This window comes from Equus przewalskii, chromosome 8 (genome assembly GCF_037783145.1).
Source record: "Equus przewalskii isolate Varuska chromosome 8, EquPr2, whole genome shotgun sequence".
NCBI classification, from domain to species: Eukaryota; Metazoa; Chordata; class Mammalia; order Perissodactyla; family Equidae; genus Equus; species Equus przewalskii.
Window position 1 is genome coordinate 29736177 of NC_091838.1, and position 22041 is coordinate 29758217.

The 22041-nt window shown below is 36.9% G+C and overlaps 1 protein-coding gene across 6 annotated transcripts in view; it reads left to right on the plus strand.

Annotated features, from left to right (window-relative positions):
- Window positions 1-20737, plus strand: part of ATP6V1H (ATPase H+ transporting V1 subunit H) — a 129737-nt gene extending 109000 nt beyond the window's left edge. For all 6 annotated transcript variants that reach the window (XM_070631639.1, XM_070631638.1, XM_070631641.1 and 3 more), the window contains one exon: window positions 20383-20737. In XM_070631639.1, the coding sequence (XP_070487740.1) occupies window positions 20383-20443 (61 nt within the window). In that variant the 3' untranslated portion in view covers window positions 20444-20737. The remainder of the gene's footprint in view (window positions 1-20382) is intronic.
- Window positions 20738-22041: the final 1304 nt, after the last annotated feature.

Sequence of the window (22041 nt, forward strand, 5' to 3'; positions counted from 1 at the left end):
ACCTTCCAAGTCATGGTCACTGTCTTAGTGTTTCAGGAAAATGTAATATAATCACAGTAATCTGAATACCAATTTACTTCTTTTAGGATTTTTTTTTCAGTAAGGGATTTAGCTTTCTCAAATAACGTGAACTGTACGTGTTGGCAAGTCCAGAGCTGGTACAGCAGCTCAACAAAGTCATAAAAGAACCAGGATCCTTCAGCCTTCCTGCTCCCCTATCCTTAGGATGTAGTCTTCATCCTTCTGGTTGCAATGGAAAAGAGAAGTGTGAAAAGGAAAGTGTTTTCTTTTTTTTAACTTATTAATTGGGAAGAATTTCAACTACTGAAAAGTTGCAAGAACAATACAGTGAACTAGTATTCTTTCCACCTAGATTCATTAGTTGTTGACATTTTGCCACATTTGTGTGTTCTCTCTCTCTCTCTCAACTATTTGAAACTATGTGGCAGACATTATGACCTTTCAACCCTAAGTACTTCAGCACATATCTCCTAAGAACAGGGAAGTTTTCTTATATAACCATGGTACACGATGCAGTACTATAATATATAACTCATATTCAAATTTCCCTGTCTGTTGTTGTACTGTTGTCTGTAGCAAATGTTTTTTGTCCAATCCAGGATCATACATTGCATTTATTTATCGTGTCTCTTTAGTCTCCTTTAAATAGAACAGTTTTTGATCTTTCTTAACGTTGATATTTTTAAAGACTACAGGCCAGTTCCTTTGTAGAATGTCCCTCAATTTCAGTTCATCTGATGTTTCTTCCTAATTAGATTCAGGATGTTCATTTTTGGCAGGAACACCATGGAAGTGATGTCATGTCCTTCTCAGTGTTTCTGTCAGGAAGCTCTTGAGTCAGTCTGCCCTATTACTGGTGGTGGTAACTTTGATCACCTGCTTAAAGTGATATCCGTTAGGTTTCTCCACTGAAGTGAACTGTTTACCCCTTCATAATGAGTAAGTAGTCTGTGTGGAGGGGTTTTGAGATTGTAAATATTTGATGAGTTTCCCAACAAACTTTCACTCATTTTTTAGCATCCATTGGTGTTTCTTGCCTGAGTCAGTTATTACTATATTATTGATTGATTGATGGATCGATTGAGGAAGATTAGCCCTGAGCTAACATCCGCCCCCAGTCCTCCTCTTTTTGCTGAGGAAGACTGGCCCTGAGCTAACATCTGTGCCCATCTTCCTCTATTTTCTATGTGGGATGCCTGCCACAGCATGACCTAACACGTGGTGCGTCTGTCCGTCTGCACCTGGGATCTGAACCGGGGAACCCCGGGCTGCCAAAGCGGAATGTGCGAACTTAAGTGCTGTGCCACCAGGCCAGCCCCAGTTATTACTATAAAGATGCAAAATATCTTTTGGGATTTTGTTTTTCATTGGTATAGTGCATTTTGAGTCAGCAGTCTCTGTTCATCAGTGCATAGGAAATGGAAGTTTAAGAAGGGATAATACCGCAGTCAGTAATGAATCTTGTCTGGGTTGTGTTGGGATACTAGAGGAGGAAGAGAGAATGGACAGGCATTTTGCATTTCAGAAATTAGCTCTCCTTAGCCAGTAAGAATTTTATTTCCATTTCTTCTTTCCTCCTAGCACCTAAGTACTATTCGATAAGTTTCACTTCAGGTAGTGATCTTGAGAGAAATGTGACTCAATATCAGCTTCCTGTCTCAGTTGTGAGTGTCTTAAAATGACGTGTCTTTGATCTCTTCTGGAGTGTTTTTTATGACAGACGTTATAAAGCTATTAGAAAAATACCTCCTAACCATGCTTTTCGTTAGAAGTTAGTACTAGAGGTTTTATTTGGTAAACCAAGAGTGAGTTTTCTCCAACATTAATATAATTTTAAGAAAGTTAATCATAAGGTATTTAGATTACTGTAGACATTTGCTTTCTTCAGTCATTAGACATATAATTGAATGAGTTGTCTTATTTGATAAGGCAATTATATGTCCATGGTTAGTAAATGTTAGTAAAATAGCGTAATGTTAAATAGTAGTAAATAGTAGTAAAATAGCAAAATGTTAGTAAAATAGCATAATTTTGAGACTCTACTTTTTTCATTTGCCTAAATTTGTTCTGCCTACATAAGAAAATTGTGTGTGTATACATATATACATACACACAGCTATTTTCTAAGATATTTTTTGCATATTCTGCATGTGCAAATATATCCAGTTTATCACGTTTTGACAACCTACAACAATTTTACTATTTTTCTCTCGAGAAGTATGTTAAGTAAGAATATATGTTCCAATTTATTAACTTAAATTTTTGGTAAAACTGAAGGGATAGTAAAAATTTATCCTTAAGTGATAATTAATAAAAAATCTTCGCCATTTTTTTATAGATTGTCAGTAGATCCTACACATTTAAATAGAAGCTGCACAAGAACTAACGTAGGTGATAAATTTATAGAAACAAATTAACCACTAGATGGTTCTACCAGAACAAAACAGGAATGTAATTGGTTCGATCAGTGAAAGAATACCTTAGTAAACTAAGGTCTGAGCAGTTTTTGTGTGTTATTTTCACCAGAAATGGTTTGTTCATGACAAACAAAATCCTGCTCAAGTTTGTTTAAAGGTAAGAAGCTATATTAAAAAGATATCAGGGTAGCTCACAGAATCTAATCCTAGGTGAAGTTCACACAGTTCCACTGAAACTGGGAACCAGAAAGCTGGCAGAAGCAGGGCAGCAACTTTTTCCATCTCCTTTTTCTTTTCTCCACATGGTTTCTCGTGTATGCAGCCTGTCTGCTTAGTTCTTTTCCATAGACTGCCTTTTCTGCTCAAGACCCTGTCATGACAGCAGCAGGCTAAACCTCAGTTTCTTTGTGATTTTCCGGTTGAGCTTTCTACGTTCTGCTGGCTCAGTTTGGGTATGTCCTTCCAAATTCCTGGGCATGGGAAGTTGTCTTGCTTCCTGCTGGGCCTGTTCTTTGGTCACTCATTTCTCCTTTACTTGACGAAAGAGGAACAGAATTTGAGTGGCAGTGAGGAGTTGACTTTTTTGGACACACTCAATTTGATGTCTCTGTATTATATCCAAGGAGAATTCCAAAAGATAGAAATATAGGTTTGGAGTACAGGAGCAAGCTGTAAGCTAGAGTGATAGATCTAAAGTAATCAACAGAGAAAGGTTTGAAGTCATGACAATGGATGAGATGACCCCATAAAAGTATGTGTAGAACAGGGTCTCTTCGCCTAGGAGATGTTTGGATTAACTCCCTGAAATTGTGTGCAAAAATGTGTGTATCATTATTTTCTGTGAGGAGGGACCATCCTTTTCATCAAATTCTTAAAGTGGTCTGTGATCCACGAAAGGTTAGGAACCGCGGTTAGGGAATGAGGCAAAAACATTTAAGGGGCCAACAGGAAAAGAGTAGATTTTGTACAAGGAGGGTGAAGGTGAGTGAAAGACTGATTCTAAGGAGAAATGGCTGGAAAATGAGGAGTAAACCAGGAACATATGCTATTGGGGAAGCAAAAGGAAAGGGGTATATTTCAAGAAGGACTGAGTAAGTGTTAAGCAGTGTAAAATATAGCTGAGAGGATGAGGAAGAGGACTGAAAGTGTAGCTTGGATGTGGCAGCAAAATTCCATTGGTGACCTGGGCCAGGACCCTTCGCAGCCACAGGAGGCAGGTTGCAGCAGGCTGAGGATGGTGAAAAAGTAAGGAAAGTTAGTGCCGTCATCCCCTTCTAGAACCTTCGTTAGGAGAGGGAGAAGAAAGGATAGTGCTTAGTGTGGGGCCTGAGGTAGAGATTGGATTTTTGTTGTCATCATTTGTTTAAATAGACTCCAGAAGAAAGTTGGAGGGAGAGAAATTGAAGATTGAAGAGCCAGGTGATTAATGGAGGGAAGGCCCTGAGGAAGCAGGATGGCGTTGTTATTTAGGGAAAAGTAAGTAGGTAGTGATTGTCTGCTATTAACTGTGTAGACAGACTTCCCTGGCAAATATCCCTTCTATTGATGACATTAAAACTCTGTTGTCTGGACTAGTTTAGCAAATAAATATTCATTGAAATAAATTGGTAAATTGAGGAGGATAGGTATCCAATTTATGCTGAATACGTTTTCCTCATAGCTAAAGATTTAACTTTTTATGTTCCAGACTTTTAATTTGAGGGTGGTGGTGTGGTTAGATAGTGGTTAGGAAGCAATACAGTTCTTTAAAAATGTTCAGAGTATTTCCCACTCTTTATCAATTACTGAATGTGCTAGAGATAGCAGATGGAAGTGGAGTGGAACAATCCTATTCCAGATCATGAGAGGGAAGAGAATTAACATAGAGGCACTAGCCAGCAACATACAGTACCTTTTTCATCTTTATACATCTCTGCAAGATAGATGTTACTGTTCTCATTTTTATAAATATGAAGTCCAGTGCATAAGAGTGGTTAAGTAATTGCCCAAGTTCTCCTATTTATGGGAGTTAGATTTGAATGTGGGTCTGTGTAACCCCAAATTCCACACTATCATACTATTCAGTAAGGCGTACTTGAGGCCTAGTGGCAGTACAGTTGCCCATTACACGTACACAATTTGAGTTCTTCTTAACAAGATGCTTGTGGGGGCTTTGTGCTGGCATTCAGATGGCACTGCTGTGCAGCTCGTCCATCTCCTCCTATCTCTTCTCTGCTTGCTTTCATTGTCAGTATCTGTTGCTTACTGTCCTGATCATTCTTTTTCATTTTTCTCCCCAAGTCCTTGCCCTTTCTGTCTCAATTGCAGCTACCACATCTGCAGTTTGCTGAATGATTTAATTTTTTGAATCTCTTCTCTCCTTTTGTTCCTCCCACACTCTGGCTTTTGTGCAGAAAGGCTGGCTATGTATAGATCTTCCCCAGCAATCAGACGCTTCTTTCCTACAAACAGGAACTGATGGATTGGCCCCAGTAGGCTGATTGCCTGACTTTCCCTTCTTTTTGCTTCATTTAATCACTGCCTGCTGCTCCTGGCTCTTTGTTGATGAAAAGAGAGATCTTTCCACCCCCGTTTCCCAACTTGACTTTAGGTTTACAGTGATGATTCTGTTGCCCCTGAAAGGAAAAGTGACTTACCTCCTAGGTGTTAAGAAAATGAACGTCTAAGGAAACTTAACTCTGCCTAACTCCTTAGCCCTAAGTTAAGCATCTTCCCAAATCTTTTCAGGAATAGACATAATATGAGTTGTAAGTATTTTAATATGGTAAATATAGCTTTCATCATAGCATTCAAGTTTCACAGGTTAAATTAATATTATTTGCTTCTTTTTTGGGTGTCTTGGCTTTTTAAGTCATGTGAGTGATTTCTTTCTCAGTTAATCACTTTGCTGTTAGACCCATTTAATGGTGAAGTCAAGAAAATGAATTATATAACTTACATTAAATATAGTAGTTTAAGATACTAAAAAACATATATTAAACCTGTATTAAATGCCATTAAAATTTTTTTTAAAGTAGCGATTTATAACCTGGCAATTTCAAGACCTGTTTTTTCTTCCTCCAAGTACCTACGTGTATTTGGAATTATCTATGTTTTGTTATTTATCAGCATACATTTAAAAAAAACACCTCTTTGTCATTTGTAATCTCTTTGAAGTAATATTTCTCATACTTCTCTTATGGTCTTTTTTTATGTCTTGGGATTTCAAGAATACAGAAGTTATTTGTTGGATGATAGCAGAATATGTTAGTTGTTTAGGCCTCTGTTCTTTAAGTAATATCCTAAAGTTCCTCTTGGTGGCATGGTAGAATAGTATCTATTCAGAATTCAGTAGCCGTGATTTACTTTAACCTTGTTGCTTTGTTATCTCTGTAGAAATAAAATATTTTGAGTACCTTGGATTTAAAATATTAAATATATACTTTAAGAAAATTGGGACTGTAAGAATAGGCTTCTTATATTGTGACAAATAGAGACAAATTAGTTTCCTGAAATAAATTTTTAAATTGAAACTTTAGAACAAATAATAGAGCCTCCCAATTTGGAGAAAATTGCAAAAAGAAATTATCTTGCCTTAATATTGCGTTAAATTAGATCAAATATGATAAATTATAGGCATATAATCAAGGTTGATTATTGAATATAAAAGAAAATGTATAGCTTTGTCTATAGAACAGAATATTTACTGTCGTCAAAAATGTTGGCATAGCTCTAGAAAAATAGATAATTATTGGAGCAGCTGCTATTACATTTTTTACTTGGATGATCTTTGGCATAGTTTTGAGTATAAGTTGTGGTCTAAAATGTTTAAAACAGAATTTTGATTTACCCTACATTTTGCTAATTAAAAGTTTCACCGTGTGTTTTCTCCATTAATGATTTCTTTTCAGTGGTCAGTGGTCTTCAGATGAACTTCCTCATAGGTTATGCTTTTAGAAATGTCATTAACATTAATTTAAAACACAGAATTCCTTCCAAAGGATAATATAAAAGCAAGTTATCTGTTACATGTAATCTGTTGTATGAACTTAAATCTGCTATATATACTCTTATGTATTAAAATTATAAATAATAGATTTGATTTTGATTCTTAGGTTTTTGGAACCCATATGACCTACCTCCATTGGCATAGATAATTGAAGAAGCTGTGATTATGTTTGGGGTTCATGTTCTTTTAAAAGCCGTTCTTCCTTTAAGAGTTTTAGAAAAGTTATTTGTAATCCTTTGAATATTAATATTTGCTAATTCTTATGTCAGGCATTACCAAAAATTTTTATGTTTTGATGTTTGAAATGTTGAAGAAATTAGAATCATTAAAATAGTTATGCCACTTTTATTGATTTATTAACTGAAAAAATAGCTAGCTGTAGATTTTATCTAAATGAAATTCATTTTAATTTGAAAGCTAGTTTTTGACAGAGTAGGTTGGTGATGATAATTGGTAGGTCCATTAATCATGTATTTTAAAATTCGTATTGGACTTACAAATTTAAACAAAGCTAACTTTACTGGTTATCTTCTTGGGGGAAAAGCTAGACTGTTCATTGAATAGTAAGTATTTAATGCCACTCCTGTACTGTGTGAGTCATGTCGGCCATTCTGTGGTGGAGTGTGGCAAGCACAGGCTTCATTGTAATACTGTGGGAAAGGTCTATGCAGCCAGTGGAGAGTAGGTCCAGTCTAGGCTGGGGAAGGTTCTAGGCAGAGGGGATGTAGCAGCTGTTAACAGATTAGGAGTTAGCCAGTAAAGGAAGAGACGGGGAGCTGGGGGGTGGGGGGTAGATTCCAGTGAGAGAGCTATGTATGCAAACACGTCAAGGGCAGAGAGATCCTGACGCACTTGGGGAACTACCAGTAGTTCCAGACAGCTGGAGTCTGGTTCTGAAGCTAAAAATAAAGTTGGAGACGTAAGCAGTGGCCAGATCATAAAAAACCATCTTTTCCGTGCTGAAGAGTTTGAACTCTTTCCTGAAGACTGGAAAACTTCAGAGGGATAGTAAAAATAATAACAGTGTCATTTTAGGAAGATTATTTTAGAGACAGTGGGGACTAGTGGTTTTGGAGGGGTAAGACTGGAGGAAAAAGTGCCAGTAAGGAGACCTCAGATTCAATCCAGGCCATGCATTATGAGGATGCCCATTTAGTAAGGCAGGATCAGGGGTTAAAGAGGAGAGAATCTGTAAAGCCTGGAGACAAGTTGAATGTGGAGGAAAAATAAAAGACAAGAGGCTGGTGACTCCCAAGGTTTATAATTGATATTGTTAATTACTAAACAAAATCAGACAAACCTAAAACCTCTTATCTCCTTGTATGTAGTGTTACAAATTTGCATAATCTTCTTTATTCTTTAAATAGCTTTGAGACTCATTTCAGGTGATTATGAATTCATGTTGGAAGAACAACTACCCACATGCTTTGTTTTATTTTAGTTTTTGCATATCTTGTGGGGGAAATGATTCTCTAAAGAATAATTTTGTAGGCTAGGAGATCTTTTAAGCTTAATTATAAAGCTGATTTAATTGGCTTTCCGCTACATATCATTAAAACATTGAACTTGCCTTCTAAAATACTGTTTCTTCACTGTGGATTTTGTTGAGCATTCTTGTGTTATAAGCAGACTCTAATTTAAAATAATTTTTAATTTTGTTTGAGCATTCTGGTATTAATGAACTGGCTTAGATTATGAAATACTTGATAGGTTTAACTGCAGACATCTTTGTCTCTCCTGGTATTTCAGTACATTTTCCTGTAGGAGAAAAATGTATCCTTTTTCAGATTCTAACTTCCCTGTAGGATTCTTCAATTAGTTTTCATTTGACAGTTATTGAGCTCATAGAATATGCCAGGCGTTGATCTAAATACTGAAAGAAGATAAATCAGACACCCTCTCTGCTCTCATGCACTTAAAAGTGTTACATTCTAAATATAATTCAAGGAAAAAGAGTCTATAATAAGCCTTAAATGTGGGCTTTGCTTACATCCTATCTTCATAACTAATATAAAATAAACTTTCTTCTTAAAAGTTCTTATAACAACACAGACATTTCTCCCACACTGCACATTGCATAACTAGATTTGTATGTAATGCAGTCATTTAGAGGCATACTCTGCATTGTGCAGATTGCTTTTGGTTGTAACTATTTGCTGACCAGGAACTAGCATTTAAAAGGAAAAGGACAGACTTCTGGTTTCTGGTTCTGCATATTTGTGTATATTTCTATATAAGTGAAATGAATGACAGCAATCATTCAAGGGACGGGAAGAAGGAATTAGGATTATTTGGTTATTATAAGGTACCACACTACCCGTAAAGTGGTATAGTGTTATTTGAAAGTGGATGTGGATTAATTATAAATGTATATTACAAACTCTAGGGCAGCCACTAAAAAAAGTAAAAAAGAGAAGTATAACTGATATGCTAAGAAAGGAGAGAAAATAGAATCATATAAAATGCTCAATTAAAACCATAAAAGGCAGAAAAAATAGAAGACAAAAATAGGAGCAAAAAACAAGGGTAATACATAGAAAACAATAATGAATGTGGTAGATATTAATCTCACTATATCAGTAATCACTCTGAATGTCAATGGTCTTAACTGCAGCAATTAAAAGACAGATTGTCAGAGTGGACCAGAAAACCTGACCCAACTATATGTTTTCTATAAGAAACCCACTTTAAATGTAAAGGCACATATAGATTAAAAGTAAATGGATGGAGAAAAATATCCCATGCTAACAGTAATAAGAAAGGAGAAATAGGTATATTAATTTCAGATAAGGCAGACTTCAAAGTAAGGAAAGTTTATAAGGGATAAAGAAGGACATTACATAACAATAAAGGGGTAAGTTTTCCAAGAAAACGTAACAGTTCTTAACATGTATACACCCAACAACAGAACATCAAACTATGTGAGGCAGGAACTGATATAAGTGTAAGGAGAAAAAGATGAGTCCACTATCATAGTTGGATACTTCAACACCCCTCTCTCAGAAACGGACAGATCCAGCAGGCAGAAAATCAGTAAGGACATAGTTGAACTCAACAACAGCATCAATAAACTGGATATAGTTGATGTCTATAGAGTACTTCATCCAACAACAACAGAATACACATTTCTGTCAAGCTCACATGGAACATTCACCAAGATAAACCACATTCTGGGCCATAAAACCCACCTTAACAAATTTGAAAGAATGGAAATAATGCAATGTCTGCTCTCAGACCACAATGGAATTAAACTAGAAATGGAAAATCCCTAAATATATGGGGATTAAACAACACACTTCTAAATAACATGAGTCAAAGAAGAAATCTCAAGAGAAATTAAAAAATATTTTGACCTAAATGAAAATGAAAACATAACTTACCAAGATTTGTGGGATACAGTGAAAGCAGTGCCTAGAGGGAAATTTGTAGCAGCAAATGCATGTGTTAGAAAAGAAGATAGCTCAAAAATCAATAATGTAAGTTTCTAACTTAGGGAATAGAAGAAGAAGAGCAAATTAAATCCAAAGTAAGCCGAAGAAAGGAAATAATAAAAAATCAAGGAAATTAAAAACAGGAAATCAATAGAGAAAATCAATGAAACCAAAAGCTGATTCTTTGAAAAAAATCAATAATATTGATAAGCCTCTAGCCAGGCTAACTAAGGGAAAAAGAGAAGACACAAATTGCTAATGAAATGAAAGAGGAGACATTACTACTGATCCCATGGAAATTAAAAGGATAATAAAGGAGTGCTATAAACAACTCTCTGCCCACAAATTTGATAACTTGGGTGAAATGGGTTGATTCCTTGAAAGACGCAATTTGCCAAAATGTACACCAGAAAAAATAGACAACCTGAATAGGCCTATATCTTTTAAAGAAATTGAATCAATAATTAATAGCCTTCCAAGCAGAAAGCACCAGGTCCAGATGAGTTTCCTGTTGAATTCTACCAAACATTTAAGGAAGAAATTAGACAAATTCTCTACAATCTCTTTCAGAGGATGGAAGCAGAGGGAATACTTCCTAACTCATTCTCTGAGGCCAGTGTTACCCTAATACCGAAGCCAGACAAAAGACATTACAAGAAAAGTAGAGACAATATATCTGATGAACATAGACACAGAAATCCTCAAGAAAATATTAGCAAATCAAATCCAACAATTATAAAAAGAAATATACTCCACAACCAAGTGAGATTTATCCTAGATCTGAAAGGCTGGTTCAGTATTTGAAAGTCAATTAATGTAACCCACATCAGCAGTTTTAAAAGAATAATCACATGATCATATCAATAGATGCAGAAAAAGCATTCAACAAAATCCGATACCCATTCATGATAAAAGCTCTTGGTAAACTAGGAATAGAGGAGAACTTTCTCAACTTAATAAAGAATATCTATAAAAAGAAACTTACAGCTGGGGCCGGCCTGGTGACAGTGGTTAAGTTCGTGTGCTCCACTTTGGTGGCCCGGGGTTCGTGGGTTTGGATCCCGGGTGCAGACCTACACACCACTCATCAAGCCATGATGTGGTCGTGTCCCACATACAGTATAGAAGAAGATTGGCACAGATATTAGCAACAGTCTTCCTCAAGCAAAAAGAAGATTGGCAACAGGGGTTAGCTCAGGGCCAATCTTCCTTACCAAAAACAAAACAAACCTGTGGCTAACATCATACTTAATGGTGAGAAACTGGAAGGTTTCCCACTAAGATCAAGTACAAAGCAAAGATGTCCCCTGTCACAACTCCTTTTCAACATTGTACTAGAAGTCCTTGCTAATGCAGTAAGCCAAGGAAAGGAAATAAAAGGTATACAGATTGTCTGTCTTTTTTCACAGATGGCATATCGTCTATGTAGAAAATCCTAAAGAACTGAACAAAAAAACCCTCCTGGAACTAATAAGTGATTACAACAAGGCTGCAAGGTACAAGATTAATCCACAAAAGTCAGTCGCTTTCCTGTATACCAATAATGAACAGGTGGCATGTGAAATTAAAAACACAATACCATTTATATTAGCACCCCTAAAAATGAGATTCTTAAGTATAAATCTAACACATTTTTTATGTATAAGATCTATATGAGGAAAACGACTAAACTTTGTTAGTGAAATCAAAGAACTGAATATATGGAGAGAGATTTCACATTCATGGATAGGTAGACTCAATACTGTCAAGATGTCAGTTCTTCTCAATTTGATGTATAAATTCAATGCATTCCTATCAAAATCCCAGCAAATTACTGATACTAAAGTTTATATGGAGAGGCAAAAGACTCAGAATATTGGGGCTGGCCCCATGGCCAAGTGGTTAAGTTCGCGCACTCCGCTGTGGCGGCCCAGGGTTTCGCTGGTTCGGATCCTGGGCGCGGATAGGGCACCGCTCATCAGGCCACGTTGAGGCAGCATCCCACATGCCACAAGTAGAAGGACCCACAACTAAAATATACAGCTATGTACTGGGGGAATTTGGGGAGAAAAAGCAGAAAGAAAAAAAATAGATTGGCAACAGTTGTTAGCTCAGGTGGCAATCTTTAAAAAAAAAGAAAAAAGACACAGAATAGCCAACATAATATTGAAGGAGAAGGAGAGGACTGATACTATTTGACTTCAAGATTTATTATGAAGCTACAGTAACGAAGACTGTGTGATGCTGGTGAAAGAATAGACAAATGGATCAATGGAACTCTAGAATAGAGAACCCAGAAAAATAGATTCCCATAAATATAGTCAACTGATGTTTGACAAAGGAACAAGGCAATAAAGTGGAGTAAAGATAGTCTTTTCAGCAAATTCTACTGGACATCTGCATTACAAAAAATGAATCAGACATAGACCTTAAACCTTTCATAAAAATTAACTCAAAATGAATCTCAGACCTAAATGTAAAAAACACAAAACTATAAAGCTCCTAGAAGATGACATAGGAGAATACCTCAATGACATTGTTGGTGCCTTTTTAGATAACAACACCAAGGCATGATCCATGAAAGAAATAATTGAGAAGTTGGACTTGATTAAAATTTTAAAAATCTACTTTGTGAAAGACAGTGTCAGGAGAGTTGGAAGACAAGCCACAAACTGGGAGAAAATATTTACAGAAGTCAACGTTTGATAAAGCGCTGTTATCCAAAATATGCAGAACTTAACAATAAAAGAACAACCTGCATTAAAAATGGGCAAAAGACCTGAACACACACCTCACTGAAGAAGATATACTGATGGTAAGTATATGAAAAGATGCTCCACCATCATATGTCATCAAGGAAATGAAAATTAAAGCAAAATGAGATAGTACTACACACCTATTAGATTAACCAAAATCTGGAACACTAACAACTCCAAATGCTAACAAAGGTGTGGAGCAGCAGGCACTCTCATTCACTGCTACTTGGAATGCAAATGGTACAGCCACTTTGGAAGACAGTTTGATGGTTTCTTATAAACTAAACATATTCTTACCATATGATCCAGCAATTGCGCACCTTGGTATTTACCCAAAGGGATTGAAAACTTATCTCCACACAAAAACCTGCACGTGAATGTTTATAGCAGCCTTATTCATAATTGCCAAATCTTGGAAGCTACCAGTGATGTCCTTCAGGAAGTGAATAGGTAAACTGTGGTCCATCCAGACAAATGGAATATTATTCAGCACTAAAAAGAAATGAACTATCAAGCCATGAAAAGGCATGGAAAAGGCATGGAGTTACCTTAAATATTACTAAGTGAAAGAAGCCCATCTGAAAAGCTACATACTATGTGATTCCAACTATATGACATCTGGAAGAGGCAAAACTATGGAGACAGTAAAAAGATCAGTTGTTGTGGGGAGGGGGATTAATAGGTGGAGCACAGAGGGTTTTTAGGGCAGTGAAAATACTCTGTGTGATATTATAATGGTGGATATGCAGTCATGCACTGCATAGCAACGTTTTGGTCAGTGACAGACTACATATACAAAAGTGGTCCCATAAGATTATATATATATATAGCCTAGGTGTGTAATAGAGTATGCAATCTAAGTTTAAGTACACTCTGTGATGTTTGCACAGTGACAAAATCACCCAATGACGCATTTCTCAGAATGTATCCCCCGTGTAAAGTGATGAGTGACTGTATGTCATTATAAATTTGTCCACATCCATAGAATGGACAAGACCAAGAGTGAACCCTAAGGTAAACTGTGGCCTTTGGGTGATTATGATGTGTCAGTGTAGGTTCTTTCTTGATAACAAATATACCGCTCTGATCTGAGATGTGGATAATGGGGGAAGCTGTGCATGTGTTAGGGCTGGATATATATGGGAAATCCTTGGTACTTTCCTCTCAATTTTATTGTGAACCTAAAACTGCTCTAAAAAAAAAAAAATCATAAAAAAAAAGATAAAAGGAAAAGGAACACTTGCTGCCAACCCTGACAGTTTGAGTGGCTCAGTGCACTGCATATCATAACCATACATTAGAAAAATGATAAAGAGTGTAGGACACTGCTGATCTAATGATAAAGCTGAATGATTCCTGAATACGAGCTAGAGAAAAAGAAATGCTGGATTTGGCTAGTGATATTTAGATTTTATAGCTAGTTTAAAAAGATTTGATTGTTGGAATTACTGTAGGAAAAAATAACTTTGTTATTGTGAATTTTGCCTGAATTGCTTTTATAATAAACTTTAATGCAATTGCTTTTAAAATGTACGTTTTTGTTTGTTAGGACCAGAACTCACATAAATAGATTCTACCTTTAGAATCACTGACCTCTTTAGTTTTTTGTTTTTTAAAAAAATTCTGTGGATCACTTCTTTAGGCATATTGCTATTCTGTTTATCTTTGAATTTAGATGCTATTATAAAATGAAAGGGCTAGTGATTCTGAAAGCATATTTGAGAAAATAAATTGAGGAGTCACACTGTGGTGTTCTTAAGCTCTTTATTCTCATATCTACACAATAATATATCTTCAGCTAGTGGGATGTAGAATAATGTACTATGAGGCAGTACTATATAGTGATTAAGACTTTGAGTTTTAAAATCAGAAAGACTTGGGTACAAATACCCTCTCTGCCACTAGCTAGTTATCCTAACATTGCAGCATGTTATTTGCCGTTGCTAAACTCCAGTTTCTTGTCTATAAAATGGGGGTTAACTGTAGCTTTTATGGATATTATTATGAAGAGTAAATAAAATGTATGTCACACAGTTAGTGCAGTCCTTAGTAAATAGCAGGCCCCAAAACGTGGTACACGTTGTGATGTTGATCACTAGCTTTCCTAGGCTGAGATTTTAAAGTATTGTGGAAACAATTTGTATGTACTTACTTTTGGAATTTACATGTTTCTGTAAAGTAGGTGCAGGGGAGGGAGGCTGTGATTTTTACACAGTTCATTTGTTTCACAGGAAAATCAGTTCATAAAATTTGCTTTGTGCGTAATATTCAAAATCATGATAAAAGCTGGAGGATTAACTTAATTTATGACTAAACTATAGTGAGTTAGCATTAAAGAAAGCAAGACTATGTAAAATATTTAAAATTTATTTTTCTCTTTACCAAATAGAAGTCTGTATTGTAAAGAAGTATATGCTTATTTTGAAAAATGAATTGTTTTTGTACATTCCGAGAAGAAGATTTCAGTTATGATTTATATTATACCCACTTGTTTTCCAAAATAGGATAGTTACCATTAAGGAAATATAATTATGATTCAGTTGTAGTTTTAGTAATTAATATGGTGAACTCAAGGAAAGATGTAGGATATAAAATTCTAAGTCCATTATAATTTTAGTTATGAAAATTTTACACACTGAAAGGAGACTAGAGAAAATAATACAAAAATGATAGTAACAGTGGGTTTTCTCCTGAGCTTTTTGGCAGCAAAATGTGTTTGTCAGCAGAAAATTCACTTTTTTCCTGGCATTAAATATATAGGTGAAGTCACCATGTGGTTTCTGGTGCTAAATTATATAACTGAAGTTACCATGTGCTTAAATTATATAGGTGAAGGTAGCATGTTGAATGATAGCAGAGTCAGTGTCTTTAACTAGAGTTTTAAAGAGAGGATAAAAATGTTTGACTATTTAAACAACTGTAAATATAGTGAAGGTTTGGCACTTAATTGTAGTACGGTAAAGGCCTTTCTGTTGTTCTAGGAGTTAATACGGGCCAGGTAAATGCTGCCTGGTGCCCTAGCTTCTACCAGCATAGAATCTAGATAGCTAACATCATCTTCAAATCACCTCTTTCGAACCTCAGCTTTCTTGGGAACTGGAGAGCAGTTTTTCAATATTATCATAGATCCTGAAGTGTAGCTCTTTGATGGCTGTTGACAAGAGAATGAAACAGGTATTTCTTAATCACATGTAAACTGATTCTCAGCATGTGACAGGATCTCTTTTGGGAGCTGTTTTGTACTGGGAGTTTTTAAAAGGAGATCGGGTCTTCAGACTGCCCCCTTTCTCAGTTTCAGAGATGTTGGAATCCGAAATGATTTAAGTTATGGATGAACTTAAAGATGAGAAAATATTACAGGTCTCAAATTTTGCTGCTTAAGTCATAGAAGCAAAGATTTAATGTCAAATCCTGTGGATTGCTGGTACAAATTGGGCACTTTTTGAGTGAATTATAAGTTGCATTTTTATTGCTGTGTTGGTCTTCATGTGGAGAGAGAACAACTGACTCAATACTCAGATTAATTTGTTTAAAATAACTTTCTTGAATCCTTTGTTATAGATGCATTATAATCCCTTGAAGTAAAATTCATCATTTTTTTTCTTTTACCTGACAGTAATGTAACCTTCACCTGAAGAAATTATTCACACCCTCTCATTATTTTCTAGTGTATAAAAATAGGAGCAGTATCTGCTTTCTGCACCTTTCTGGGCTCTTACTGGAGGCCAGGCAGCCTGACAGTAGAGAGAGAATAGGATCTGAGCCCTCGCCAGCTTTGCTCACTTTGCTCCTGAGGAAGTTACTGAAGTTTTCCCAGGCCCCATTCCCTCTCCTGTAAGTCGAGTTGATAACACCCACCTCACCGGGAAGCTGTAAAGATAAGAGGATAATGCGTGAGCCTACCTGTCCTCAGTTTCCACCATGGCTTGTAGTGAAGTGTGGAACGTAGCCTCCATTCTGTGTTCCCAGTCCCATATACTTCGTGTAGGACTTCCCTATGGCTAGGGTCACAGAGAATTCAGAGGTAGACCTATGTGAGTCTTGGGAATGTTTTAATTGACTGCATGTTGCCATTTGACATCATGGGAGCAGACTATAGCATTTAACGAGCCAAATTCAAAGGAGTAGATTTTTCCCAAAGCTTTGTATAGGCTAGATCCTCTTTCTATAATACAGTGTCTTCTTCAGTTGAGCCTTGGTTCAGCTCCCTCTGATATTTAGCAACCCACATGCCCATAGCAAACATACCAATTTCAAGTAAGCCTGAGGAGGACATTTGGTTCTTCTTTCCAGGGTCCCATGGTGGGCTCTTCTTCTGTTAGATTTTTGGCATTTTGTGACCTCTACAATACCTCAAGTTAGGCTCACAAAGTTCCATCTGGGGCTCTTGAAGTGCAGGTTCTCAGGTGAACCCTTTACATCTGTATGTGTCCTTGTTCTTCACTTAAATCCTAAATTGCATACACCTTAGTTGGCAGGCAGAGGAAAGGAGGCCCTGAGTTTTCTACAGGCCAGGCACTGAGGTCATGAAGAAGAAGTGATGACTCAGGGCCGCCTTGTATGTAGGAAAAAATGAGAGTATAGTGGAGGATGTTATCCATAATAGACCAGGAAAACAAAGGTGCAGGAGACGGGTGGGGAGGAAGGTATGGTTGTGAGTGTTTTTAAATTCTCTGCCGGAACAGCTCACTGTGGCTCTGTTTTAATTTCCTCCTACTTTGACCCTGCTTCAGCAGTGTCTCTTTGTGAAGAAATTCCCCACCTCTAAGTGTTCACTGTTGTCCCCTCAATATTAGTTAATCTGGTGCGGGAAGTGAACTCCCCTTCCTGTCTCTGAAAGGCGTGGAGCAGGTGGGAGCCTCTGTGTGTGACCCAATCCACCAGGACACTTGCTGGTCACTTAGTGGTTCATAGCACTGAGCTCAGGGATGCTTTACCACATTCTCTCCACTGTTGTCTTAGAAACTTAGACTTTGTACATGGTCCTCGACATCGGCCCATTATTTAAAGAACTGAAGTTTATTATATTTGGAAGGTGGCATGGTGTCTTTGAGTACACTTTTTAAATGTTTTCTAAGGAATAACTCTTGAGGGGGAGGAAAAACAGGTTTCCTGTACCCTTCTGAGTTCTTAGCTGACACCCTGTAATAAAAGACAGATTAACAAGAGAAAAACAGTTTATTAACATGTGTACCTCAGGTACCCATGAGAGATAGCCATGAAAAAATGGGTGACTCAAAGAGGTAGCTTTAGAATTTAGGCTAAAATTCTATCTTAATAGGGAAAAGGGAAGGGGATATAGGCCTCTTAGGGGAGACTAAGTAATTTTTAGGAAAGATGGATTGGCCTTTAGAAGAATAGATGGGAGAAAGGATAGTTTGTGACCAAGTTCTGGGTGTGGTACGGACTTCTAGTCTCTTCTCTTGTGGTAAGAGTCAATCCTTCCTAGTTGATGAAACTCCCAGGGAAGGGATTTATCATAATTGAGTTCTTTTTGGAGGATCTATCTTGAGATAGATAAGGAGTTCAGAGAAAGCTTCTCCCTGCATTTGCCATGTTTTAGGTGCCTACAGCTCAAAACAGTATGCCAAAGTGGCATATTTTGGGGTGGCACGTTCTGCTACCCTTTATATTAAACAGTCTAACATTCCAAATTGGAACATTTGAAGGCTCTCTTGAAATGAAGCATATGTAATTTCAGGCTTAATTCCTTAGGTGTATGTAGGAAAAAAATATATATAATATGGAAATTTTGTGATGAATATTATCTTCCACTCCTCTCCCCCACCCCCAACAAAACAAAACATAACAAAGCTCTCCAGTCACAAATACTCCCTGGTTGCATGCTTCCCCAGAGAGGCAGCATTGATTGTGACTATGAACTCTTGTTTTTTCCTGTCTAATAAAATTTATAGGATGGCTTCCCTTTTGGTCTTTGCATAAATTCGACAGAACTATTTACTTGCTGTTCGTTGCAAATAAGATCCCCGTTGTCTAAAGTATATCAGAGTAGTTCCTAGTTAACACAAGAATATATTATAAGCTTTAATATGACACCCAAAATTAATGAGTCAGTGATAAAAACTTTCCTACAAGGATTTACAAAAAGACCATAAACCATTTTCATGCCATGGGAAATTTCAGTCCATCTCACAGTGTTTTATTTTTTTAAATTTTTAAATTTTTTTTTTTGAGGAAGATTAGCCCTGAGCCAACTACTGCCAATCCTCCTCTTTTTGCTTAGGAAGACTGGCCCTGAGCTAATATCCGTGCCCATCTTCCTCTACTTTATACGTGGGATGCCTACCACAGCATGGCTTTTGCCAAGCGGTGCTGTGTCCGCACCTGGGATCCCGAACCAGTGAACCCTGGGTCACCGAGAAGTGGAACGTGCGAACTTAACTGCTGTGCCACTGAGCCAGCCCCACAGTGTTTTTTAAATTATAGTTCACCTTTGGAAGCCTTTGGGAGCATGCCTGACACCTCACCTACACTAGTTCCCAGAAGTCCCTCTCTTTCTTATTCTGAATGCTTCTTTCTTTTCTCAGTCTTGCTTCATGTCTTTGATAGCTTTGGACTAAGGCTGTGATAGAAAAGGGGAGAGCAGGGCAGTAAAACACTCAGATCGTCCCTGTCCCCTTCTTCTGTACTTCTGTGGAGAAAGGCAGGGTCACACTTACCAGTAGACACTGGTGGTACCCAAAGGTAGTTTCCTGGAGGTGCTCAGACAAGGAGAGGTTGAATGGCCAGTTGAGGAGAGGAGGGGATGACAGTGACCCCGTGTGCCCACTACTCGTCCCAGGCCAGGTGCCTTCACACTCAGTGCCTGCATGAGGCCTTCTGTTAACGTTTTGAAATGTCCTCACCCCACAACTTCTGGAGCCAACACATCCGTGAAGTGGTGGAGCTGGAATGTAAACCAGTGTCTTTATTCCAAAACTATGCTTTTTCCTTTTCTAGGAACCTTTTAATATTCTTTTAAAAAATCTCTTTTTCTTGTCCTTATTAGGTAGTTCAGAAACAAAAGCTTGGGCAAGCCCTTCACAGGAAAATGGAAAAAAAGATTGTTTTCTGTCCTGGAATTAATAGTGATACCTGTATGTAATTTAGAGCTAAGTATACACATATCGTGGGTGCTTGTTCGATTTATTTTCTGAAGGAGAATGTGATCTAAAAAGTTGAGAGACCACTGCTTTAAGCCACAGTTGGCCCATCTAGAAAGTGTGAGTACTGCTTGTGTCCTCTCAGCTCTTGTCATTGTTCTGTGGATTCGGTCCCAGTGCTCAGTAAGTGCTCCGTGACAGGCAGCTCCCGTGCAGGCTTGTGATGGGATGCGGGTTTCAGTGATTTGTTCTCATGTGCTCTCCTGTTCCTCCCTAGGTATAGGCTCTTGTATTCTCGACCATCGAGAAATTTGTTTTCCGTATATCAGTCCGCTTATCGGACTCATACTCAAGTCGATTTTTGAATGTGTTCGATTGCAGAAGTGGTAGCAGCAGTAAACCTGACTTTCAGCTAAACAGGAAAGTTGGCATTGCCTTGTAATTGTGCGCAGAATTACCAGTTTGCCTGTGTAGTGACTCGTTTGTGTAAGGTAAATAGAGTGTTTAAAATTCATACAGTACAGGTACTTTTGAAATTTGGAAAAGATTAGTTTTCTCGGGCTATTTCATTAATTTTTAGATATTAACGTAAGTACAGATGATAGCGTATGTTGTGCTGTGATTTTGAAAGAGATTCTTTGTCATTGAAATTCTAACTTACCTTGTCATGTTATTCCTGTCTTTTAGGGAATATCTTGGCAAACAGCTCCAATCTGAGCAACCCCAGACTGCTGCTGCCCGGAGCTGAGCTGTGCTCGCTGCCCGCACCGCCGACCTTCCCTTCCCCTGCCGTGGAACAGCTGGAGCGGGAATCTCAGTATTTGGGGTCAAGAACAAATAATTTTTCATTTTACTTGTAATTTTCTTCTGTTGTGTAGCTTTTCCCAATGCTGTTTCCCTATAAAAGTGTTACCCATTATGTTGTATAAAAGTAGGTGCTTTCTGTGTCTAAGGAAAATGTTAGTTACATGTACTGCTGGTGATTTCTGTATTTATTGTTCTCTGCAAATGGATACAGTTATTAAAGGAGTCTCACTCCAAATATGTTTTTCTTTTCACTTGTTCCTTACTTGGACTTTAACAAAAATCACCTATTGTCCCAATCAAATTGGGAAAATTGTTGCAAAGTAGTGAATGGTTTCATTTTGTATAACCTTGTAGCTGTAAAGTAGCTATCAGTGACAGTCATTCTGGTGGAAATGCTAGTGCTTTAATTCTCAAGAAGTGCTTTCCTACATGGGAAGCAATACTCCCTTGTCCTCATGTTTTAATTATTATCCCATATATTAAAATGATCTCCAGGCACCTTTTTGCTCTTTAAATCTTTACCTTCAGTTTGCATAATTTATAACAATTACAAAAGCAATCTTTCATTGTTTCTTTTCCAATGTTTTTGATTAAGATTCAGTGATTAGATTCTCCTAAAAACTTAATACCACTTACATGTTCAATTAAACCTTAAAATCTAAGAAGTAGACCTATAAATTTGACAAAATCTAAGTAGTTAACTCTTAGCAGTCCAATCAGGCACACATTTAGTAGGACAAATTCTGTTAAGCATTTTTAAGCACTTAAAACACAGCCTAAATAAAGAGCACAATAATTACAGAATGTTACTCTACCTATGTAAATACAACTTACTCATAATCATCAACATTGTAGGATTGAATAATTTCTTCATTTTCTCTCAACTCATTTTTATGTATTTCTCTTTTAAAATCCTTTTATGTCTCACTGACCATCAGTCTGTTCTCAATTTGTTAGAAATAATTTCACTGAAGGTTGAAATATATTAGAAAAAACTTGGTATAGAATTTAGGTATTGTTTTATTGGATTTCTTGTTGAGGGCGCAATAGGTTCTACAAAGTTTGGCAGGAAACCCAAGTAAATAAACCAATTTCTAAAATATCATCCATTAATCATTTATAATAAAATTCACCTGAGCAGGTGTGCACAGTAATTTTACCGAAGAAACAACTTCCAATTTTCAGATCTTGAGACCCACATTGGCAATCACATTAATGGGAAAATGAAATCGTATCTTGCTTTTTTTCAAAACTCCTTTTTTGGGTCTTGTTGACTGTGATACTTTAAAAGATGTGTGAAAAGGGCCTTCCCATTGGCAGGTAAAATTTGCTCCCACACGTTGCATCTGGCCAGTCACAAATACCAGAGTTATATATGTATTTATATAATATATTCTTTCCTTATATTTAGCCACATCAGAGTAGTTGAGGTTAATTTTCATATAATTAAAATTTAAATAATTTTGCAACTTACAGCTGGCAAATCTTGGGAAGCAAAGAGCCAAGTTTTGATGCTTTTGATTTATTTGATAATTGCTT